Below are 25,436 nucleotides of genomic sequence, written 5' to 3'. Positions count from 1 at the left end.
GAGGGTCAAATCTTTCCCCATAATTTAGTTACTCTTCTGCATTGTGCACAATAAATTCATGACAAACTACAATTACCGTCTAGATGCTGTTACACGTGTCATATAGTAAACTTTCACCTCCTCTCTGTCCTCTGGGTGACCCTCGTCCTAAAGCTCCATGTTTATTATGTTAACGTTTGGGGTATTGTATGTCTCGCACTCTTCCTTTCGCTGTATGGGAAGTCCTTTGTCCTTGTGATATTCATGTTGTGAGTACATCCTGCAGAGCTCATAAAAGCTACCGACACATATTTGTGTTTTATACAAATAGAGTTCATATTTACCCGGTTTACAGAAGGACATGGGGAAGTTTTTAATACAGAAGTTTATAAATGGACACTATTAAGTAAGTAAGACAATGGATGATGAAATGATTACTTTTATGGAAAATTACACAGTATTTAATGTATTAATTAATCATTTTTAAAAAGCGACATCCTAATACTGTGAAACAGGAAAAAAAAAAAAATCACTGCAGTATTAGATGTGTATTAAAGATTTATGGCAGTTCATTTTACTGAGTAGCCTATATTACAAAATGTCTTTTCTCCCACACCACGTGAGATATTAAACCTACTTCATATATCAACTTCTGGATCACCACGTTGTACAACAGGTATCATTTACCACTCACCTCTTCCTCTTCCTCTTCCTCTTCCCGCGTATTTCCCAGTCAAACAGAAGCTGCGTCCAATCAGCTGTTAAATAGGATCGTCGGGGTCTCTGGTGATGACGCATTTGTCACGTGACTGTAGGCCTATATAATATTTTCTGTGTAAAAATAGATTTGTTTGTGCATCATGTGAGAGGTTATTGTTTGGAAATTAGTAGGGAAGCGTGTTTTTATTGAATTACTTTACCTGTATTTGGAAAATGATTGACAACCCTGGAGGTTGAGAAAACCTACTTTGTTATGTATTTAATTGGCCAGTGGGAGGAGCTTAGCAGAGTTTTACCAAAAGTCCCCCTTAAAAGTACTCAGTTTGCTTTGGTAACGTGACAAAGAGCCTCGTAGCACTTGGGTAAAAACTTTATTAACAAAACAGAAGAAGGCAAAGCACAGCTCAAGCTCACTTTCATAGCACAGCAGCCTACGTTACCCCTCTGTTAATTGCTAAAAGTGCCACAAGAATAATAACATCCTCATCATTACAGTTACATATTAAAATAACACAGCCACTCGGATATACTGCATAATATATATATTTACTCTACAGACCTTTGCGACATAAACAGCATCTACAGGAGGGCAGCCTCAGTCATGCTCATTCTCTTGTACCGTAGCGCCTCCTAGTGCCTCCTCAGCGCAGTTACAGTAGTAGTACAATCAGAAACACAGCAGGTGGTGGTGGTGGTGGTGGTGGTGGTGGTGGTGGGAAGGGGGGGGGGGGGGGGGGGAAAGCCTCAGGACAAAACAGCCACTTTGTACCGTTCACAATCTCCAACAGCAATCTGTAACACTTACAAACAATATGCACCGTAACAGTTTGGAAATCAGGCTGAGGGAGGGAGAAGTGGAAGATAACAAGGCAATGGGCTCATTGTCATTATTTATAAAGGGGAATACCACCTATTTTAGGAGTTCTTATTCAATCTTAATCCAAAGAAAGGTCAGTTGATTCCTTGAAAACATGCATCACCCGTTCTGACTTTGAAATATCAAACCTTAATAAAGTTACATTCTGATGTATTATATCCCTGCACCAGTTGTTTACAAGTTTAAAGGCTTAAATCTCCAACGTTAAAGAAAGACCAGTGATTGTTCACAAGAATCGACTGCCCTCCCTTGTGTAAAATAAAATGTCTTAAATTCTTAAAGGGCAATGTTTTAACCTTGTTTTTCCAAATTATGTATACTCTTTATCGCAGCTCATTATTTTGCAAACCAAGCTGCTCTTCTAACAACATTTAGGGGTATTTGTTGTCTTTTTTTTTTTCTTTTTTTTTACAATAATTCATTGGTTTCCATAAATTTCATAATGATACAAAAATCTAATAAAAATCTCCTCGCTGTGTAATCAGTTGAATTTCAGTCCTGCTTTATTTTCTGAGTCGTACATTCCCATTGGGTTGTCATGCAGTTAATAGTCCAGACTTTTTGATTTGTTTTGAAAAGTCTGTACTAAATTCATTCATCCACCTTAAACACGATTCAAGAGTCTGCCAAATGTTTGTATACCTTATGAAAATGAATGGAAACCAATATGTGAAAGGTACCATAATATTAAAATATGTATCTAACGTTTACCCTAACTGTGTAGCACGCAATCAAAAATGGCCAAAAATACTGTATTATACATGCTTTGTTATTAGGCAGCGAAAATTTGCCAAAAGACTTTTCTTGTTTAAAATAGATGGAATTCCCGTTAAAGAGGGTTAAATAAATACAGTTTAGGCACAGTTAGTACTAATACTAAAATCACAGGATTATTGTGGTCACCAGCAGCAGCATCCAGCTCGGATGGAGTTGCAGTAGTGGATTTTTTTGTTGAGGGAAAAGTTAAGTTTCACCTCCTGCATTGTAATTCTCTCTACATTCTATTACAAACAGCGGGACACTTTCATTTATTACACGGATACTCATCATCTTATCCGGTGTGACATCTGTGGGTTGATCACGTTTTTTTTAACTTTTTTTTTTTTTATTATTATTTTTTTTTATTATTATTTCCAGTAGGCACAGAGGAGATACTGCCCCCTGGTGGCAGGAGGATAAAACGGCAAAGAGGTGACAGAGGGTCAGAGATGATGCTGGTCTCGGGCCTGTGAGGGATCAGAGATGTGGATGGAGACAGTGTTGCCTAGGCAACCACCCACTGCAGGATGCTGGTGTCTTTCCCGCCGGTTGAGATCAGGTGACTGTTATCGTGCAGGAAGGCAACGTTGGTCACGTGGCTGCTGTGGCCACCGTACTCGTGACTTGGAGCCTGTGAATTGGAGCAAAGCGGAGGCAGGACGAGTCATTGCAGAGTAATGAATCGGAATCACAAGTTGACAAGCTGCTGTACTCAGTATGTGGGGAGTCATTTGGGAAAAATGTTTAAACTTTATAATTATTAGTATTAATTAATGAGTGAAAATAACACGGAAGTACGTTTTCCATCGGCCTGTGTCCTCTTAAAATATAACTTTATCTGCAACCAGAATCACATGAATATCTCAGATTCATTTAAGGAAAAGAAACTGAATTTATTTGTTTCCCTTCTTAACACAAACGATTAAATATTTTTTGGAAGATTTCTTTTTTTTTCTTTTTTATCACCGTTTCAAACATGTTGTAACTATTTGTAACTTCTGTGGTAATGGAAACCAGTTTGTCTGAATGGACAATTAAGTTTACAGCTCCAGTTTAAATGGCTTTGGCTGAAAACTTGTAAAAAACAAAAAGATGTCTAGCAGCCTAAACGTGTTTGCGAGCACTAAATAAACACCTGGTAGAAATTGTGCACATTATAGGTCTGATAATGAGCCGACACTAAAAGTTGTGTGTTTTTTAGGTGTTTTGTTATTTCTGCTGAGCTTTCAGTGTTCATTAACAGCTAATCACGATGTGGGCGAGAGACGAGCGTCGTGGCTGCTCAGCTCTCGAGGTGTTAAAAGGTCAACGAGTAGATGAAGCAGATCAAATTTCAATAACGGTTGAGGGATGAAGTTTTGGCTTGCGTCAAGTTATAAATATGTCAATAAAAAAAATAAAAAAAGCAATGTGTGCATACAAACATGCAGACAACGGTCCTGATGTGCTGTGTGTAACTGAGAGGATGTGACTGACCCTTGGTTGGGAACAGGGGAAAGAGAACAAGTGCACTTTGCCAAAGTCATCAGCAGAGGCCAGCAGGGATCCATCATGTGACCTGCACACAGCGTTGATGTCGGTCCCATCTGCTCCATCTGGCCAAATTCCTGAAAGAGATGAATAAAGAGTGAGGAAGACAGCTGGGAGTTAGCAGAAGACAGCCAGACGTCGACGTTTACTTCACGTTCTGTTTCGGGCTGCAGAAAAATACAGGATACTGTGCAGTGGTTTGATCAGAAGTCAGTCTGGGCATTTCTCCACCAACAAAAGTTAAAAATTTAAAAAAGACAAAACTGTCTTATGAAACAGCTGTGGATGGACGACCTGTGTCAGGTTGGAAAACATTACATAATGCGTTTTCTGCTTTTTGCTCTCGCTTGTGCTGAGCAATCAGCCAACTCAACCCAACATGCACAGAATAGAAATCTATGTAAATGTGGACAGATTCAAATGTGATGAGTACATTTTGTCGACCTACCGAAGGTGTTGAAGCCCAGAGTGCAGGTGAAAGTGGCCCACTGCAGGTTGCGCAACATGTCCATGTTAGTCACGTGTTTACCATTAGATGCCTCCCCTAAAAAAGAAACACAAAAATGTAATTCTTACACTAAGAATCAAATTAAAAAGGACAATTATCCGTAAACAGAGAAGAGGGATGACTTACAGAAGAGGATCTCATAGTCTCCTGAGTTGGTGACAAGGTGTTGGCTGTCTGTGGACCAGTCCAGATGGGTAACGAAGCTGGAGTGGCCCTGGAGAAGAGCGAAGAGTGGATTTTACACACTACACTACACAAGGTCCGATTTACTGGTTATTGATCCTATTTCAGAGGGAGTATGTTGTTCAGTACTTCAAGTAAAAATAAAAAAAATGAAGTACTGAGTTTAACAATATACAATAACAACACAGAAAATCACTTCATGTAATCGTGTTCCTTCAAGTGGCGAAAAAAGCTGTTGCAGCTGCTTTAAATTTATTGTTATTCTTTATCTATTCTTTGTTTTTTAAAGCTCCACAACAACTGAGATATGTTGTAAAAGGCGGTGATTATTTTAGGAACGGGATCCTACAATCATGTACATCTTGTGATGTATATCATGTGAAGATATACTCACAGTGCATTTCCCCACGCGGCTGTACTTTCGTCCGTTCTCCGTCACAGCGTAGATGTAAACAAAGTTGTCATGAGAAGCAACCGCCAGGAAGTTTCCATCTACAGGCACAACGAGCTCAAGGTTAAAAGTGCTGTGAGCAGAGAACTGGTTAAAAGAGTCCTGAAGCAGGACGGTCTGTCTGTTTTTTATGGGTCTGGATCAACGACATGAACATGTGATTTATTTATTTTTTTTTACCTGGAGAGTACTTGACGTTAGAAATGATCTCATTGCCGTCTGTGTGCATAGAAACAAGATCCCGAGTGTCAGTGTCCAGCACCAACCATCTGCAACACACACCGGCCAGAAAATAAGGAAAATGCCCATCGCAAGTTCACAAAACCCGAGGTGACGTCTTCAAATAGCTTGTGTTGTCCAACCAAAGGTCCATTCATACCCCAAAGATACATCAGTCTCACAAGGAGTCCTAGTAGCTCAGGGCTAATTGATTTGTTGTCATCCTGTATAATAGTTTATCTGCCTGTTGTGAATGTTGTTGTTCAGTTTCTAAATCGTAACCACGGGGACAAAATGTGCGAGAAAGCTGAGAGACCAACCGTCCGGTCATGGTCCCCACAGCCAGGACACCCCCGCTGGGATGGAAACCTGCAGACCTTCCTGGATCCTGAAGCACAGGAACGAGCAGAAAGAGAAAACCAGTAGTAATATTTAGTTTACATTTGTATATATTAATTATGACTGAATTAAAAATGGGTAAATTGTAGTTCTGTGAGACTCGTCATGTTTTTCTCACCTCGATGGTCTTGCTCCAGAGGGGCTGATGGGAGTTGGTGTCCCAGAGGTGAACCTGTCTGTCCTGTGAGCAGGTAACAAACTGCTCCATGGAGGGATGGACGTCCAGACCCCACAGCTCATCCGTGTGACCCTGGAACACATCGCAGGTCATGAACATAATTATCTACACTAAAACAGATCTTCTTAGGAAGTGGATTTTGAGTGCGTAACAACCTGCACGATGGGAGTTAATGTGTTGGGGAAGGAGGCTCTGATGATGGCGTTCTTGGTGGTTCCGACGAAGAGTTCTCCTGGTTTACCTTCAGCCAGAGCTCGCACGGGGCCGAACGCATCGCCCACCTGAACACATGCACAGCAGGGGGTCAGAGAAAGCTCGAGGTTAAAGGTAAAAGGACATGTTTACGCCTACAAAACCTGAAAGTGACGATCATTGCATGATGCTGCGCATTAAACTATACTCCATAAACATATTCAAGGTTTAATGTTGCACATGACAGTTCAGCACGTTCACCTCCATCTCGGCCTGTTTTCTGTAGTCGTGGTCCCACAGCACCACCTTGCGGTCCTTCCCTCCTCCAGACACCATGGTGCCATCCTTCAGAACACAGAGAGAGAAAATGCCGCCTTCGTGGGCCCCCGACACCACCTGGCTGATGCGGTGACCACCTGTCAGATCGCCAGCGGAGGACACAAACATCTTTGATGGGTACGTCTCATTAGTGAAGCATAATTAGAACATTGGTTGTATCACCCCACGTTCCTTTATTTAGTCTTTCGGTGTTCGAAGATGAAATCTTCGCGAACAAACATTTGGAAAGAGACTCATTCATCTAGATTCTAACCTTTGGCCCAGATGTAGATGTTTCCGCCGGAGTCTCCGGTGATGGCGTCTCCGTTCTCAGCAAAAGCCACACACAACACATACTTTGGTTTCTCGTGTTTCTACAGAGAAAGAGAGTAACGGAGAATTACTGCCAGGCTGTTGTACTAGGCTGCTGCATCTAATCAAATAAGAAGTGTGTTCTTCACCACAGTTGGAGGTTAGTGTGTTTACAACAGTACCTCAAACAGGCCCTGTCTCTTTGTGAGAGTGTTGCCCTCCATGGTCCAGAAGTTGATGTGAGATTTTCCACAGGTGACAATCAGGTTGGTGTCCATGGGATGAAACACGGCAGCCAGCACAGACTCGTTGGAGCACTGCAGAGACGGGAAGCATGAAGCCAACGTTTGTTTCTATATCAAATTCAATTAGTTCTCTAACGGGAACATTTGCCTTTCCAGCCCTTTTATTCCCGCTCGTAATCCGCCCAGTTTGTTAGATGAGGTTTGTAACGAGGAGATAGTACCAGTAATGAAACAGCTGTAGAAATGAGAGGTTACCTTTACATCAGCCAGCTGCTTCTCCTTCTGCCAGTTCCAGACTGACAAGATGTGATCGTTGGCATCGTCCACAGCACAGAGGAAGCTGCCGCCGTTCTGGGGAAAAAAAAAAAAAAAAACGAAACCCAGAGGTTAGATTTACATAAAGCTAAAACATAGTCAGACATGTTTCCACAACTAGTTCTCTTTTGTAAGTCATTACCTGACTGAACTCAGCACGGTGCCACGTGGTCGATTACCACTAGAGAAACGAGAGGCTGCTTACCGACTTGGAGAAAGCCACGCAGGTGACCGCCCGGTCGAACACTCCCATCCCGATCACGTGCAGCGTGTTGAGGCTCACGGAGTCCCAGACACGGACGTGAGGAGCCAGCAGCTGAACGGACGAAATCAGACATCGGTTTTTGACACAACTAATTTGATTTGTAGAAACACAAAACAAGTATTCCTTTTACATTTTTCTTCTAGTTTTTGCTCCATTTAAAAGATGATTAAACTCCTAACTCCTCATGCAAACAATTTTATATCATATAAAGCTATGCTGAAAAAAATTAAACAAAATAAATCGCTATTGAACTAAGATGCTTTCCAGCAAGATATGTCAATATTTAGCTACGAGAAAAACAAACTGTAGGAGGATGCAAGTGTGATTTACACAGTACCTTTCCATCTTTAGAGTTCCCAGCCACTTGCCCTGTTGCTATGGTAACCATGTCAGGATGCACACTCAGGCTAAGTAGAGAGGATGAAAATCATTACTTGATTTTAATGTGTTCCAGTGCTTCTGGCTTTTTCTGAAAAGAAGTTGTAGTGTCACAGAGCGTTTCCCCGGGAATTCAAACAACTCATTCAGATTCAGACAGAATGACAGTAAACACATTAGTTTATAAAATGTAAAAACGGGGAAATTCTCAGGATCTGATATTATTATTTTTTTCAGCTGTTTTCATGGCAAGTGCTGTTTTTTTTTTTCTGGTCTCAGATTTTCATAAAGTCTTTCTGGACTCTTTAGAAAGACGTTTCTGACGCTTGGCACCATAAAATGATGGCCATCTTAAACACAGACTGTTATATACATTTTGTGGGAAAACTTAAATACAATACATATCATATCGTCTATATCACAACAATTGTGTGTGCTAAAATAGGAGCAATGTTAAAAACTACAGTAGTTAACACGGGACCTCTTTCATAGCAGCAAGAGGAGGCCTCGATATCCGGCGTGGGAGAGCCGAGCTCGATTGTTTCCCCTGTAGAGACAAGTAGCTTTCCCAGCATGCCCCTGAGAGGTTTAGTGTTTACATCCATGTGGCTCCATGCACAGAGCTCATGTAGGATGTCGACTAGTACTCATTAAGTAAACCACAAATTTCATGAATGATAAACAGAGAAGCTGTGAATGACGTGTTCGAGACAGAATCTGAGTCGCTGTAAACATTCGTCTCTCTTTTGTCTCCGTGTAGAAGCGCTGTGCAAGAAGTCATCTCAGTAGATGGACACAGAAGAACCGCATGAACTATTTGTATGTCAAGAACAAAAGATCGAGAGTCAGACCTCTGCTTAAACTAATCTCTCTTAGTCTTACACACTGTATGTTCAAAGTGTTTACAAGGAGAGTAAATGGCAGGAAACTGCATAGCCTGACTAAATATCAAATACCACTTGGAGGACAGCTCTTATCGGCCTGCTGTTTTCTCACCATTTGACATCGTCGTTGTGGCCCAGATAGTGTCTCTGCTGCTGCTCCTCCGTGTTGTACAGCACCACCACCGAGGCATTGAAGTACACGATCTCCCCGGTGGGCAGCAGGTACAGGTTGGAGCGGCAGTCGCGACCGCGGTAGCCGTACCTGGTCCACACTGAAGTTAGGGAAGACAGCTGAAGCTGGACAGGACCGGTGAGTAAGAACATTTAATCGTCTTACACATGTTCATGTATGACAGAGAAAATTCAAGTTAACGTTGCTTAAATCCTTTTGTCTACCTATGAATTCATCAGTTGGATTTTAGGAAACAACACCAATAATACATTTATTTCTCAATCCAGACTCATCAGAGAAACAGTTGGTTTCAGGTTTACTTCTTAGTTTCCTTCTGGGTTTGTGTGAAGGATACACCCACTGCAGTTTGAGCTTGTGGTCTGGCAGCGCCACCTTCTGGTCGAGGCTGTAGCTCTCCCTCTGCTGGTCGGGGATGTGCATGGTGACAGGACGACCTCGGAGGAACATCCTCACGTAGCCGTCCTCTGAAAGGAAGAGGGCGAGGACACGTCTCTGCGTTATGAGGTGTGAGATATGTCCATCTCCTTGATTGGATTTTCACTAAATCTTTTTAAAATACAAACATAGCCAGTGATTTTGCTTGTTCTTTATTTTTTTTCCTCCTGCAACAACAGATCTTCTCTTTTCCACAAAAAATATAATCTTCAGAAATCTGCACTTGTCTTAATAACATATCTTCAGAAAATATAACGGGTTCCTTCGTAATTCAAATGGAACTTCATTATTTTAAATGAGAAAGCTTATTGGTTCAAAATGACATTAATAATTAAATCTTGAAGAGCACTTCAGGCGCTGCTGAGGGCTAATTGAGTTTCATACTTTTGAGGCTGCTCATCTTCTTCACAGCAAATTAAAGTTTAAGAAGAGGTGGAGGGTAAAACATAATATGTAATGCATCCATTAGACAAACAGAGAAGCAACGTGTCGGAGAAGAAATGAGTTTTACCTGCATTGAAGGTGCATTCTTTGGATTTGCTGAAACGGAGGAAAGAAACAGTGATGAAACGTCTCCTGTGAAGATTGTTGTGCAGCATATTGAGGGTGTAACTTCCCTCCATAATGGAAAACTAGATAATGGAAGGTGCTTCGCCCCAATTAAACAATATACACAGTAAATATAATACAAGTATTTTCCAAAGCTCCTGAGACATTGTTCCATTTCATTCTTTCTGTCTAAATCCTTTATTCTTTTCTCTACAGACGGAAAACTTCAGCAATCAGTTTAAATGTTTATGGAAACACAGGATCAGGATCAGATAATTAAAGACGTGGAAAATTACTTTTATCCTCCTGAGGATGACATAATGTGCTCTGGAGGAAGGATTAAGGTCCCCAGCCATGGGGACAACACGTTCATGAGTTATGAGTTAATGCTCATATTAGCTGAACAATGCTGAGGCCTCCAGCATTTTAGCAAACTTCGAAGTCTTTTCTTAACAATACAGTTTTAATGCCGTTATTATTTCTGTTGATATCATGCTGACATTGTGTGTAAATATAATTCCACCTGACAAAAACTAACAAAAGGAGCCCACAACAAAGTTAATGCCGGCCTTGGCATACGTCTTTGTTATTGGCCAATATCCAAAAGTGAACACAAAGTTCAGATTTTCTTTGATGAACAGAGAAAATAAATAAAGGTTTTAGCTGTTTAATGTGGCTGCGTACACAGGTACTGTATTTCAACACAACAAGTGCCTCTGATCAAATCAGCAAACATAAAGTAAACAGAGAAATCCTGTCGTATCCGGTGGTGACACCATCAGTAAACCAGCTCAGACAGGGAGAGTTACAAGTCCTCTTAAGAAAATGTTGGACAACGAAATCTAAAATGACAACCAGCGAGTCGGCCACTTTGCCAAAACCATTAATAAACCTGTCAATCAACAACTGCAGCTGGCTCATCACTTCACAGCAGCTGAGCAAGAGCAAAAAGCTGTTCCTGAATCAGCTGTCTGTCAACCAATCAGAACTGCCCGCTGAGCATTTCAGTGCATGCTGACGACCCGACCCAACCTGTCAGGGTAGCGTCCACCCATCACTCTAGGTTTGAAGGGTCAGCGGTGGTTTCGATGGTAGAACGGGTCGCCCACTGACCATGAGGTTAGGTCATTGGTCCTCCCGTCCACATGCCGAACACGGTGTGTGTGTGTGTGTGTGTGTGTGTGTGTGTGAGGGGATGGAAGAAAACTGTAAGGCAGACTGTATATGTACTGTATATATCTACACCATTTAAAGAGCTGCCTCAGCTGACAGGTTGATATCACCATGGCAACAGTAAGGTTTGATAAAGAGAAAGATGAAGAGAAAGAAAGGATTTAGTACTTCTTGTTCTGCAGCAGGGCACACACACACACACACACACACACACACACACACACACACACACACACACACACACACACACACATACACACACACACACACACACACACACACACACACACACACACACTTCTCCTCTGCATTCAGGTTTATTTCCAAAACTACACCGAGTAAGTCGGAGTAAGACAAAGATGTTGGCTGTGAGAAAACCTGCAACTTTTGTTTGAGAATGAGAAAAACACCACGGGGCTCCTTTAAGCTCCAGGATGAACTTTGTGTATCCACCTGCGTTGACATTTGTTTAACAGGGAGGCGACTGGAAAAAAAGCCTCCGAGACGTCTCAGTGTCTCTGAGCTAATGAGGTCACGTCAAGTGAAATGTTTTCACTCGTTTCAGGTTCGTCAAAATGTGTTTTTGAGATCAAACTGGGACATGTGTAACGAGAACAAAATTAAATCAAGAGTTTCCATGAAGCATTGAAAGGAGATTAAAAGAGATTTCAGAGTAAACACATGACTGATCTGAGGACCTGAGCGGTGTCTGTTGGGTCTCTGGGCAGCTGGAGGCGAGCAGATAGGGTGTCGGCTCTTTAAAACGACCACATAAAGGCCCGTTTGTCTCTTGAACTGTGTGTGTGTGTGTGTGTGTGTGTGTGTGTGTGTGTGTGTGTGTGCATGCGTGCGTGTCTGCCGGCAAGATGGGGTGTGGCCTGGTTCTAGCCAGTGAGAGAGCGAGACTGAGCCAGAGCCAGTAATTAGTGCAGGGCATGCTGGGTAAACTGGCAGCTGCACAGGGCAAATAACTCTGCATCCAAAACCCATGCGGCGGCCGTCCTAGTCACCGGGTTTCCAGAGAGAGGGCATGAACAAACAGAACACTCATCAACGTGCGGGCCGAGTGTATTGCTGGCATTTTCGGCCTGCCTGCACTCTGAAAACACAATGACTTGTTGTAAGAGCGAGAGGGAACTAATGAGCAGAGAAATCCTGCATCATGTCAGACTTGGTGAGAGGTGCCATCAAGTTTGTACTCTTTGTAAAGAGCTCACTTAAATCCTCCTCGAACTTCAAGCTCCTCCAGAAGATTCTTTAAACCGTGACAACGGGCTTTCTCAACAATGTCAACAAAAGCCTTTTCTGCATGGATGCGTCACGGTTCTTTAAACTGACAGCAGAATAGCCGTTTTGCAGCAGTGTTAATATGTTCCTGCTGCTCCATGTTGAGCTGTGGAAGAGACCACAGTCATACAGGCGAAGAGAAAATGGATTTTGAGGTCCACTTAATGGGTCCACACTCCCTGAACTGTGGGAGCACTCAAGTGTGCATCCACTTCCTGATCCATTACGGCTTCAAGCACCGCAGCTGCAAAATTACCGAACACGAACACATCTGACTTTCCTTGTTACATTTTCACTCAACTCGTGCAAAACAATACGGTAATACCGAAACAAACTGCATTAATCGAATTGCTTGTGAGAATATTGCGGCACCAGACACTGAAGACAAAACCCAGACGGAGGCGAAGGAGGAGGAGAAAGACTTTGACTGAAGGATTCTTATTTATTATTGTCGTTAAACTTTACAAAGGTAATGTTGGGGCCACAATTGTAAATATATGAGGCGGTTTTAAATGTTCTATTTAGAAGATTAACCTACTAGATTTCATAAATACAAAATGAAAGAGGAGAACAGAGTGAAGATGATAGAAATCTTTTCCATATTGCTTATGCAAGTATATTTACACCTGCAAGGCAACTTTGTACAAAACGCCAATATTTCGAGGGTTATTACCCAAGATTCAATTTAAATTGGCTTAATGTCGGATGAAAGGAAAGTCACGGTGATGTTAAACTGATTTGCAGTGCAAAATGTGCGTCTGCCATCAGATACACTGTCAGTGTGTTTGTTGCATGTGAAGCAGAATCAATGTTATCGGCTGAGCAGAATCTGTAAATGGAACATCTCTCCCTCTGTGACCTCAGCGTCCTGTCTGTGGTCATCATGCTGCATTGGGTTGTAATAAGGAAATTGTGTCGTCAGCATTTTGCCTGGACTCTCGATTAGGGGCTCTTAAGCTGCACGAGGAATTTACCTTAAAATCAAAGTTAGTTTAGGTACACAAGTGCACCAGCTCAAGGAAATAAAACTAGACTATCGGTGAAGGGAAGCTGTTTTTTTTTGTTTTTTTTAAACCTGACCGTGTGTTATATTCTCAGTATTTGTGAGCTTCAGGCTGTCCAATAAAACAGCAGCTCTCCTGTCTGCTGCCAGAAACAGTCAGGTTTAACAGAATAATCAGTGAAGTGACAGATATGCTGAGCGCAGTGTGACTGGTCCTCTGTCACTTCACATTCACTCATCCCATCTGTGTGTGTGTGTGTGTGTGTGTGTGTGTGTGTGTGTGTGTGTGTGTGTGTGTGTGTGTGTGTGTGTGTGTGTGTGTGTGTGTGTGTTTAATAACCAGACAGAAATGCGACATGTCTGTTTCTTTTCACTGGTGACACTTAAAAAGACATAAATTCATTCATCAGCATGACGTAATGATTTCAGGAAAAACAAAGGCACCTTTAGTAATGTTTCCATAACAGTTGCATCCTGTTTTGAGCAGATGAACATTGTGAATGTGATTCATCTCCTGTGATCTAAATTTAAAGCAAGTTTCACAGTTTCCTTTGTTTAACTACAAAGTTATTAGACTTTCTTTCCCAAGTTGCATAATCTATTACGTTGGTGTTTTCGTGCCATTTCATCTGTGGTTCAGGAACACAGCTGGCTCTCATTTCTGTTTAATTCATGTTTGTATGCGGCTGCCCCCCTTCCCCTCCCCCCTCCCCACCCCACCCCGCCCCACAGCCACCCACATCCCTGAAGACAGGATCCGACTGCATGACACGGTTTGCGTGACAACGGTTTCATAAAACAACATAACTTCCCCCTGCGGTCGTGAGGCCAGACTTAAACAACTGACTATTAAATTATTCTGATCTGAACATAATGAAAAACAGGACATTATGAACACATTTGATCAAACAAACCAAACTGCATTTCATCAGCAAATCAATAATCTATTCCAGTGATAGTCAAACAGCAACTGAGGTCCTGAGCTGGGTGTGACACCAAAAGTTCCCTTTACTAAAATTCATCCCACTGACTTCAAAACCTGCTCGTGAACCTTGAAAACTGCAGTTACCATCTTCTTATCCGAAGACTAAAGCTACACACTTTCCTTTCCAAGATACAAAACATTTCATTTTTGTGCTATGAATCATAAAAAATGCAAAATTGGTATCTTCCAAAAGCTTCACCAACAAATCCTCTCTGCTTCTCTGTTAATCATTGACTGTCTGTTGTAAAGCAGCTGTTTACCTGGAAGATTTCTTCATGTCTGCAAGGTTTCCGAGTAAGATCAACAGTGGCAGCAGTCAGAGCGGTTCCTGTCCTGTTCAACAGTCAGAGCAACACACCGGCTTCCTCCTTCACTCTGCAAACTTTTAGCTCAGCCTGAAAGGGCCTGTCATCCAATCAGAAGGCATTTCCTGACCGTGCAGTCACGCCCCCTCTGCAAACACCTCCCTTTTACCAAGAGCTGTTGGAAATTTGATCCATCAGCAGAAAGATAAGAGAGAGCGACCGTTGAAAGGGAAGGAGAGAGGAAAGAAGGAAGGAGAGAGGAAGGAAGGAAGGAAGGAGAGAGGAAGGAAGGAACGAGAGAGAAAAGAAGGAAGGAGAGAGGAGGGAGGGAAGGAGAGAGGAAGGAAGTAAGGAGAGAGGAAGAGAAACTAAAGAAAAAGAAGGTAAAAAAAATAATAAGAGAAAAACTTTAGATAAGAAAAGTGGAGAAAGTGAAGACAGAGAGAAAGAACTTTTTTTTTTAACTGACAGAAAAAACAAGATAGAAAAATGAATGAAAGAGAATTATAACATGCAATTAAAGATGTACATAGATCCTGAGGAAAACAAGAACAATGGAGTTTGTGTTTGTCGCCATGATAACTAACAACAAACTTCCTGCGTGTTTGTTTACTGCTGACAGGAGACCCACGTGTTGCGTTGACTCGGCCGGGACACGTGAAGACTTCATAACTGCAGCGTTGCGATGAGCAACGGCTCGTCAGCTGCGGAGGATAATTCACGGTGGCATCTGGAATTCAGGGAAGCGCCGACCTCGGCAGTTCAACAGCGACACGTGATGATGAGACACATCAGACAACACTTATAACGATGAACTCTCTCTTCTCTCAAACACAGTCTGAATCACTGCATCACATCTGTGTTTACTGCAGGTGGACAGTATAAATATTTTCCACCCATTTTGATCTGATTGCTGAAATCGAACTTAGATATCATCTGATTCAAGGTCAAATCAATTTCCAGTTTTCCACTGTTGATTATTAATTTTTTTATCTTAGTGCCCATGTGTCTGAGGCTTCATCTATCCATTTACTACATCTTCTCATCAGGGTCGTGAAGTGTGTGTGTGTGTGTGTGTGTGTGTGGAGGGGGGGGGGCAGCCTATCCCAGCATGCATTGGGAGAGAGAGAGAGACAGGTCACAACCTGGACGGGTTCCCAGTGTATTAAATATACTGTCTAAAATAACTCTGACTCCCAGACTGACCGACGGCGGTTGAACTATCCGACGGCCGTTCAGAAGAAGCCGGTTACCTTTTGCCACCGGAGGAGCTGCTGGAGGAGGTGGTTCGACTCCGACTCTCGGCGCCCATCTCTCTCCTCACCGAGGTGAGGCGCTCCGTGGACATGCTCTTTCTGAGGAAGCGAGAGCAGAGCAAAGACAGCTGCGTCCAGCATATCCCCCCCCACCCCCAAGTTAAATTCCCTCATTGAAATAAAATAATGTAAAATGTAGTTATCGAATACAAAAACTTTGGGTGACGTTGCCTATCCCCTAAATCAATCATTAGACGTCAGCTCTGTGTGTTTTGCAGTGTGAAAAGAAAAGTAAATAACATATTACTGCAAAAACTAAATAAATCTCTCATTTTGTCATGTTGCTTTCTGTAAATGTCTCCAGAGGGTCTTTGTTCTTTTACCCTGTCATCAAAAATGCTGTTTTGTCACCGTCATAATTACTAGTTTAACCCTTTTAACTTTTTATCTCCCCACTGAGATAAAGCGCAAATGCAGGAGTATAAAAATACATACATACACACAACTGTTTATAGAAATTAAAAGTTTTACTTTCCTCAACATACCTTTTGATGGACAGCAGCACCTCTTTCTTTGGAGATGAAGGGGAGGAAAGGAGGCGTTTCTGCTGAATGTAACCGTTACTCAGAGGTCTGGAGGGAAGAGCCTGCAGGAGCTGACGTACTGAAAGGTAAGAAACAGCCATCGGCCTCGTCAGAAGAGAAATAAGAGGACGTTAACAACTTCACCAACAGTTTTGTGCATCAATCAGTGTCAACAACGAGTTAGAGAAAGCAGTGAAGACGGAGGGAAAGCAGAGATTCCTATATTTGTCATTAGATGTGATTTGTGAGTGCTTTTCTAACCCTTGGTAGGTGGAGCTGAGGCGGTGGTGGCCAGAGGTCTCCTTCCAGCCCGGGCAGCTCCTGGTTGAACCTCCTTGCTCTGCTCCTCACAATACCCGAGTCGGCGCAGGGCGTCGGCCAGAGCCGACTTCAGCAGCTGGATCTCGTCCTCCTGCAGCAGCAGCCTCTGCTCCAGGTGGGACACCCGGTCCTCCATGTCCATGTTGCTGCTGGCCGACACCGTGTCATCTTGAAAGGGGGAGGAGGGAGGAGGGAGGAGAGAGGAGGGAGGAGGGAGGAGAGAGCGCAGTGAGCATTGAGCAGCAGAGATGGCTACCAGGCTACAAAATGTAGATTCACAACTTTGCTGTAAAGATGAGAGATAAGAGATTTAGAAACTGTGGATCTGCGTCGGACACAGTGTGAGAAAGAGAGAAAGAACCGCTGCCGGAACATATTTGACCATTTGGAGTATTTTTATTTTGACGTGAACACAAACAGCTGCTTTAGGTGTGCGTCATGGATACGTGCTGCTGCTGCGGCTTTGTGAATTAGTGGTTTGGAGTTTCTTGAGAGGGATAAAGCATTAAGTTTTGACTGGTTTTAATAATTTAGACTCTGTTTATGAGTGTGAACCAGAGAGAAGGAGAGAATGGAGAAGGAAGGAAAACCAGAACAAACCACACCAGCAAGAAGACGAGAAGATGGGAAAAAAAAAGAGGAAGAAACAGAGAGAGGAAGAGTGGCAGACAGAGAAACAAAGCTTTTTGTTTTGTTTTTTATTGCATCTTTGTACATTAAGATTTAAAATGGCAATCTGTAAAGCATTTAGTTTAAAATGCACAAACTAAACTTACCTACAGGATCAGTATTGACGTTTTGTCAGATGGATATTTATTGTGTTGCAGATGTTTTTACAGAAGTTGACAAGCTCGCTAGCACTAGCTCATCCGGTCTTGTAATACCACTTTGTACCACAAGGTGGGACATTGAGTCACTGGAGGGGCCAGTTTGAAGAAGTACGGCATTCGAACTTTTTGTTACGATAAATGAATAAACATTGGTCGACACTCTTAACCAGAGTTATCACTGCTTTCCCCTATTGATTAAAGGCATGAAGTTTAATGCTGAATTCACAACGTCTCCGAGGAAACAACCTTCAGTGTGAACGGTGGTTATGTAGCGATAACTTAAATAATAAATCCTGCTGGGCTGCCACACGTTTTTTCAGTATAAATATTATTCTATTACTTTTACTTTTTGGTTAACACGTGACGCTGCGCGTGAGCTGCTGTGGCCTCAACACCCGCTCAGTCTGCTGCCTTTATTCCTCCCATCTTGAACGCTCTCCAGCGTAACCGTTCAACAATCTCTCATCTACCATGATTACATCACTGGCGGCTGGTCAGATTACCAAAGGAAACTGCCCAGTGCAGATTATTCATCTTTTCCCCACATTAACAGATTACAACATGATAAAGTCAAAAACAAGTTTCCGGTCGGACGGAACATCTCGACTCTTCGTGCGTCCTGATTTCTGAACTCTGTCATGATTCCCGTGTTGCAAAGTTTTCCAATCATGAAAAGGAAGTACACGCTGACTACTTGCTATTATTCATAAAAAATATATCTATAACATGATAGATTTTTGATATCACATTTGAAAGTACGAAATCTTAAAAAAAAAGAAGCTAAAGTTTCATTAAGCACATCAGTATCAGCCTTCAAACAGCTGTTTGTCCAAGTTGAAGTATTTTGTGATTTTCTGAGTAACTACAGCATCCGGTCAAAACAAGCAAAGCTACAAATTATTACAAATTCACCAAACTCAGTCCAATAACGTGAAGGGAAAGCAGGAACTTCCTTCCTCGTCCTCGTTATCGTTCAAGCAGAAGTCACACTTATCACGTGTGCACACCGTTTGAGCTGCAAGAGTTTAAAGTGTCACCTTTAAACTGGCAGTAAAAGAGCAACCACACTTCATGAAAAGGTTTTTACAGGTCAAACTGCTTCAGCGCCAGAGAAGTCAGTGCTCCCAGCATGCATCACTTCAGCACTGTAAGGCGAGCCGGGCGGACAGAGAGTACTGTTACTGTTACTCTATCACATCTCCCAGTCAAATAAGACAGGAAGGAGCCACGGGGAAATCAAGCTTCAGATTTACATCCGGACATCCAGCTCGGGGGACATTTGCATGGCAGAGCAGCATATGTCGGATCGTCGGGCCTTCGTCACTATTTCTCTTCCTTTTTTCTTTTTTTTTTAAATAGCGAGGAAGTTTCTAAAAGCACTTTATTAGTCTTCAATAAATCATAGTCAAGTGAAAATACAACTATCTACTCAGATGATGCAGAGAAACCACCGTAGTTTTATTATCTATCTATTATCTACTGAGGAAAAAATGTCTGCTTTTTAATAATAGAAAATAAAGGAGAAAAAAACCTACAATATGAAATAATTAACCCTCAAACTGAATGAGTGAGTAAAAGAGGGAATGAAATGTAATAAATTAAAAGAGGACAGGACATAATGTAGGTGGGAGGAGATCGTGAGTGAAAGGAACAGAGAAACTAGGAAGTGGGAGTTGACAGAAGAATGATTCATTTTCAACTGCCTACTGTTAAAATCATCTTTATTTAAATTGCTGAGAGAATCAGGTGCATATAACTATTTTCTTAAAGAAACAAGACAAAATAGAAGAAGCTAGAGGGCTCAGTTCTAGGATCTTAAGGCTACACGCAGGATATCTTTACCATTTGATGGGTAGAAAATAGTAAAGTTAGTTTGGAGGGAGGCACCATGTCATCTCAACATGTTCCCTAAATCAGATGATTTTATCTTCGGTCCAGCAGCAGTTTAAGTTTAATCTCAGGCTCGTCACAGTTGGATCAACTAGCATCGCTCCGAGCTGCGCTTCGACCTCAATGCTCACATGTTAAACCATCCGCGATTGCAGGATTTTATTGTGTTGCCGTGGAAACGCATTTAACATAAAAGGCACGCTGCGTCTTGGTTAAAGTTAAATTATTGTCGTACTGCGTGCGTGTGGTGCTGCTAACACTGAGCTGAGCCTCGTTTCCACCACCAGATCTGCTGATTCTTATTTGAGTAAAGCTTCTAAACTTTTGTCTGCAATGTTTGAACAACTTCGACTTTATCGTCTCTTTACTGGCATTTTGTCTTGCTGTCGCAGGGATAACAGAATTTACACACACTACAACTGAAGATATAAACGATAAATAAAACATGTTGGCATGTTGACATTTAGCCCATTTTTGTTTGTAACATGCCAACATCATCCTGAACATGAACGGTGGAGGAGAGAGACAGAACAAACAAAGGTGGAGAGACCAGCCGGGCTGACCTTCATCTCCTCTACTGTCAGGACACCTGTTCAAAACTGCTGCAGCGCCGGCTGCTTTTCAATTTGCCCTTGAATTATCACACACACACACACACACACACACACACACACACACACACACACACACACTAACAGTAGTTACACCACAGTGGTTTTCCATTACTCTCTTTATAAACTCGAGGACACGTCTATTTGATATTCTGCAGGCGACACACACACACACACACACACACACACACACACACACACACACACACACACACACACACACACACACACACAGAGACACTTCAGGGCACTAGCTAACTTCCCTCCATCCCAGCACAGACAGACGTTACTGTAAACCAGCTGACGTGAGGCTGATACAGACACATGGCTGCCGTCAGCAAGCAGAAAAACAAACAGAGATGATGAAGGGAGGTGGACGAAAGAAAAAGGGATGGATGGAGAGCTGGAAGAAACAAAAGGAGAGCTGGAGGGAAGACAGACAGGACGATATGCATGATGAAATGAAGGGGGTTGTGTGTGTACGTGTGTGTGTGTGTGTGTGTGTGTGTGTGTGTGTGTGTGTGCGTGATGCTGCCAGAGATGGCATGAGATGGACAATGAGAGGTCGGCGCAGGGCAAAGAGAAAATTGCAAGCTGCTGAAATATTCATGCTGCGGAGAAGTGATGATGAAGGTGGAGCTCGTCTTGCCTACCTGCCATTGTACCACGCTGAGTGCCTGATCACTCCTCCTGTCAATCAACCAGTCAGTCGGTCGGTCGGTCAGTCAGTCAGTCAGTCCACAGAGCAAAACACTCAGTCAGCCAGCTTGACCACTTGCTCTCCCTCTTCCCCCCCAGAGGCTTTCTGCACTGTGACTCCCTCCCCTCCCCGTCTGTGGCTGGTGCTCGATCACTCTCTCCCTCTCTTTATTTTACACACACACACACACACACACACACACACACACACACACACACACACACACACACAAATCCTCCCCCTGTCCTCTCTTGCTGAACCACTCCTCCCTCCACTTCCTCCTCTCTCCCTCTCTCCCCGGACCACTCCCTCTTCGTCCTTCCATCCCCTCCTCCTCCTCCTCCTCCTCCTCCTCCTGCTCCTCCTCCTCCTGCTGTCTCATTAGCTATCAGCAGAGAGAATGGAGCCAGAAGGGGTGGAGCTATAGGGCCACACACACACACACACACACACACACACACACACACACACACACACACACACACACACACACACACACACACACTGCACCAGCACCAGCATCTGTACAGCCAGGCACCACCAGGAAGAGATGCTGCAGAGCCTCCAGGATCAATGACACACACTCACACATCCACATAAAAAACCCGCAGAAAAGTTACTCAACATACTGCAAACAAATACGTTTCAAAATGTAGACAATAACTTCACGATACATTATCTTCTCATACAGGATAAACATGCTCTCCTCTAAAAATGGAAGACTGATTTTTGCATTTTAAAATGTGTATTAATCCCCCACTGAAAATAGTCCACGCAAAAAATGTACTTTTTAACTCATGTTTGAGTCAAATTTGTGAAAAACTACAGCGTCCAGTAGTTTTAGGAAATTACTTAACCGTTACTAAATTACTTAACTGTTTAACTTAATGACATCTGTACACCTTTTTAAAGATGTGGAACCAATCATTACATCACTGAGAGCCACAGAAAGACACGCTGACACATTGTTGGTTTTTCATCTCTCTACATATAAAATAATATAGAGGTATAGCACTAAATTATATTCTAATCTAATCAATATACCACCTCTACTAAAGGGAATAATAAAATGCTGCTATAGAAATAAAGTGGCCAGTTATCACTGTAAATCTCATTGCTAATTTCTAATTCTTTACGTAGGTTGTTGTAAATCTTTAATCTCTCATCTTACAAAGTCCTGTTTAAACATTTTAACAGAAAAAAACAGACTCCTTGGAGAAATAAATTTTTCATCCGACTGCTTTGTATTTCTTCTTCTCATCAATGCGGAACAAAGTTAGCAAATCCCTGCTGAGCAGCAGCAGTACAATAAGCCTTGATTGACAGGTCCTGTTGCTGCAACACCCCACACACTGCTTCAGACATCAGTCAGCTCAATCTTTAGCTAAAGGAACAGACTGTACTCTGCAGGCTGCACACCATTTTTTTTTTTTTTAAATTTTTACACTGTGAATGTAGTCAGAGTCATAAAATGGGACATTGGGGGAAAAAATGTCCAATCGACAATAATTCCCCTTTGATTTCACCCAAATGAAATTCTAGATGTGAGCAGTGACTGTGAACGTATGAACTTTGTTTTCATACTTTACAGTCCATCTTTTACATTTTTCTCACATGTCTGAGCTATAGGACAACATTAAAAAGTATACACACGATTTCTTCGTTTGAATGATAAAGGACAGCGATGTAAACTATGTTTTGAAGACAGAACAACAACAAAAAAGCTTTAACCCAGGTGGGCGGAGTTTACTTGAGGAGGATCATTTAGATAATCCCATGAAGCTTGGCAGCACTGGAAGAGCTCAGCTGAATCATTATATTGCCCTGCATGACTCACAACATCTGGCGGCACCAATAAAACTATAAAAACTGTAAATGGGGGGGGGTATAAACTATATTTGGCTATAAATGTAAGCAGGTGTCAGAGAGCAGATCTGATCAAACTGGAGGATCTCTGGTTACAGCGAGAGGACAGATGGCCGGCGAAGAACGACAGCAAAAGAAAGGGAAGGAGAGGAGGTGACGCAACAGAGGAAGTTGACCGTTACTCTCGACCTGCATCTCACCACCTGCAGCACGATATTCTCACGTCCGATTCACTCCATTTCCATCTTCTATTTCAGCGGATAAAACTGTGTTTTTTTGTAATCTGGTGTCATAATTCCAGATTAAATTCTGCATTTCAGCACCGATCGTCTCCAGCCGGCCTCCTCATGATTTCAGGAGTGCGCAAAGGATTTTCTGTTGTCGTTCAATTCTTTAAGCAAAAGAATTCACAAATTAGTACAGTGGCAGATTTCACAGGATAGTGCTTCCTTTTTTCTTTTTTTTTAGCATTAGTGTTTAAATCTTCTCTGATTGGTCAGACTGAAGAGTCGACAGTCTTCATGGCACAAAGTTACAACATCAAAACAATGTCAGCAAACACAAACGCGCCTGTTGTCCTACACTTGGGAGGAAATCACGGACACGTTTGTTCTCTGAACTCTTATCTTCATTTTATATGTTGATAAATTAGCTGAAAGAAAACCTTTAACTCTGAAGTCAACTCTTACTCCATGAAGGGAACAAAGACAGCCTCGTATCTGATGAGTTTCAGCAACACACACCTCATTAATCGACTCAACTGTTGTCTCCAAGTGTCATTTAAGTTATTTAAAAGCCTTCAAGTTCCTTAAAATTAATTATCTGAAAAAAAACCTAAATAATTGTTTTTATTTTTTCTATTCTAAGAAGGTCAGAAGCCAAGCAGGCAAATATACACTTGACAAAATATAAAAAGTGCCCACGTTAAGCAGCTGGTCTCTCACTGCAGGACCAGCTGTCACTCAACAAGCTTTTCCTGTAACCTACACGTGACATGTTTCACTTCATGTTTTGATTTGACCTCCATCTATCTCCTGAGCTCAGCTCCGGTGTCTGTGACCGTGCATTTGTCTTGCAGTTTAACTGAAATCATTACGACCCGCGGGGCTGTCGGAGGCTTCGGACCACAACGTTCACCAAACGCTTCCAATGGCCCCATCTGACATGTTGGATGCCAAACATCCCGGCTCCGATCAGACTCCTACGACCCCTCGCTGTCCCTCCACCTGCCGCTCAATATGGCTGTCTGAGAAGTTCAGGAGAGCCTGCAGGGACGGTGTTTTCACAGATAACAACAGTTTTAATACAATAAACTGACCTGTTGATGTTATTTGCATCTCTGCATGAATCCTTCCTGACTGCGGTAACACAATGAGAAAAACAGAATCTGCTTTCTTTGCTCCAGCTGGAAAAACTCATCGCTTCCGGTCTCATCAATAACAGTCCTCCATTGTCACGACAGATATGATCTGAACCGACAGCAGTAGAAGGGTTATTTGCATTATATTTATTCGGCAGGATGCCAAACCACCATCAGGAATCATCATTCAAATCAGGAAAATGGATCACGTATGAAAATGAAAGCAGCCAATGCTGCTATCATAACAAGGTTTATATGCTTCACGGTGTTACAGTGAATGCTGTTTTCTTGTAGGTGTGAGCTGGGAGGAACACTTGTTTCAGGGATAATGACTCTGTGATACGAAAAGGGAAGACGTCAGCCAAAGCCCAACTACAACAACAAACTCAAAGCCATTTCTACCCAAAAGGGTCGGAAGCAAAAGAAGAAACACATCATGAATAAATAAATATAATCCAACACTGGGAACTGTGCTGTGAGAAACATTAATGGGTAAATGCTGAATAGCCGACACCATTTGTCCGACTCTCTAATGTCCCATTAAAAACACATTTGACAGAAATGTGTTCATCTGTGCTTTGAAATATCAAATAAATAAATCAACAAACTAGCAACAGTGTTCATATTATTTTTTTTCTACTTTTCAACAGAAATAGTAAAATAAATAGTGTTAAAAAATATCCCCCAAAAATGTACTGATCCAGCAGTGCATGGAGATCTGGTGTGATCAAATGAAACGGTACATTTCATTAGATTCATATCTATTTAATATGCACAGCATCAAACATCTGAGGAGGATAACAAGCTGCTTCCTGTCTCTTCTTTTGCTGATATTTCAAAACAAATGGTTATCGGGGGTCCCAAAAAAAACCTCAAGTATTTTCTCTCGGAGCTTTTTGACTGATGCGTGATTGGACCTCTGCAGCTGTCTGCACGATGCTCGGCTTGATTTCTTCTGCTGTGTCTGATGAAGTGAAACGAGAAGCGGCTCACCGTTGTTGCAGTACTGTAGCAGCAGGTTGGTGCTGTCATACAGGCTCCCACACGAAGCTATCCTCTCCGACATCCTTCCCTCTTCTCCGATTCCTTTCTCTCTTTCCAACTCGTCCTCCTCTCAGCCGGCTCTTCTGTCCTCCTTTCACCTCCTCTCGGTCTCTTCTTCACGCCGTCACCCCTTCCTGTCTCCCCCACATTCATGAACAGAGACCCACACCTTTACCTGCCTGGGCTCAGCCCGCTCCTTCCTCTCTGCCAGCTGATCTAATCAGCTGCACTTCCTCCTCGTCCTTTCAGAGTAATGTCGGCACGCGACGCCGCTTCGCTCACCTCCAGGTTGTTTTTGAGGAGGTACCTGTTAACAATTACTTTTACAAAAA

The 25,436-nt window shown here is 42.4% G+C and overlaps 1 protein-coding gene across 3 annotated transcripts; it reads right to left on the bottom strand.

The window, feature by feature from the left end:
- Positions 1 to 1,053: 1,053 nt before the first annotated feature.
- eml2 (EMAP like 2) lies at positions 1,054 to 25,421 on the bottom strand. 3 transcript variants are annotated; one of them, XM_069160995.1, is made up of 22 exons: positions 25,054 to 25,421; positions 16,744 to 16,971; positions 16,444 to 16,561; positions 15,896 to 15,997; positions 9,852 to 9,880; positions 9,240 to 9,369; positions 8,825 to 8,974; positions 7,788 to 7,857; positions 7,391 to 7,501; positions 7,126 to 7,221; positions 6,808 to 6,942; positions 6,588 to 6,687; positions 6,257 to 6,411; positions 5,959 to 6,084; positions 5,744 to 5,875; positions 5,547 to 5,614; positions 5,188 to 5,276; positions 4,951 to 5,048; positions 4,500 to 4,587; positions 4,314 to 4,409; positions 3,812 to 3,942; positions 1,054 to 2,966 (listed from the first exon to the last, which is right to left on the bottom strand). In XM_069160995.1, the coding sequence occupies exons 1-22, from the start codon at positions 25,124 to 25,126 to the stop codon at positions 2,841 to 2,843; spliced, it is 2,451 nt and encodes an 816-aa protein (XP_069017096.1). In that variant the 5' UTR covers positions 25,127 to 25,421; the 3' UTR covers positions 1,054 to 2,840. The 3 variants fall into 3 exon arrangements, with proteins under 3 accessions (XP_069017096.1, XP_069017097.1, XP_069017098.1); XM_069160996.1 differs by lacking the exon at positions 25,054 to 25,421 and adding an exon at positions 20,788 to 20,930; XM_069160997.1 differs by lacking the exons at positions 15,896 to 15,997; positions 16,444 to 16,561; positions 16,744 to 16,971; positions 25,054 to 25,421 and adding an exon at positions 14,598 to 14,811.
- Between the last annotated feature and the right edge of the window lie 15 nt (positions 25,422 to 25,436).

Source organism: Embiotoca jacksoni, unplaced genomic scaffold (assembly GCF_022577435.1).
Source record: "Embiotoca jacksoni isolate LCO1_2020_lvr unplaced genomic scaffold, fEmbJac1.0.p SCAF_28, whole genome shotgun sequence".
Lineage (NCBI taxonomy): Eukaryota > Metazoa > Chordata > Actinopteri > Embiotocidae > Embiotoca > Embiotoca jacksoni.
Note: the sequence above shows the minus strand (reverse complement) of the source record. Positions and strands in the feature narration are given on the sequence as shown.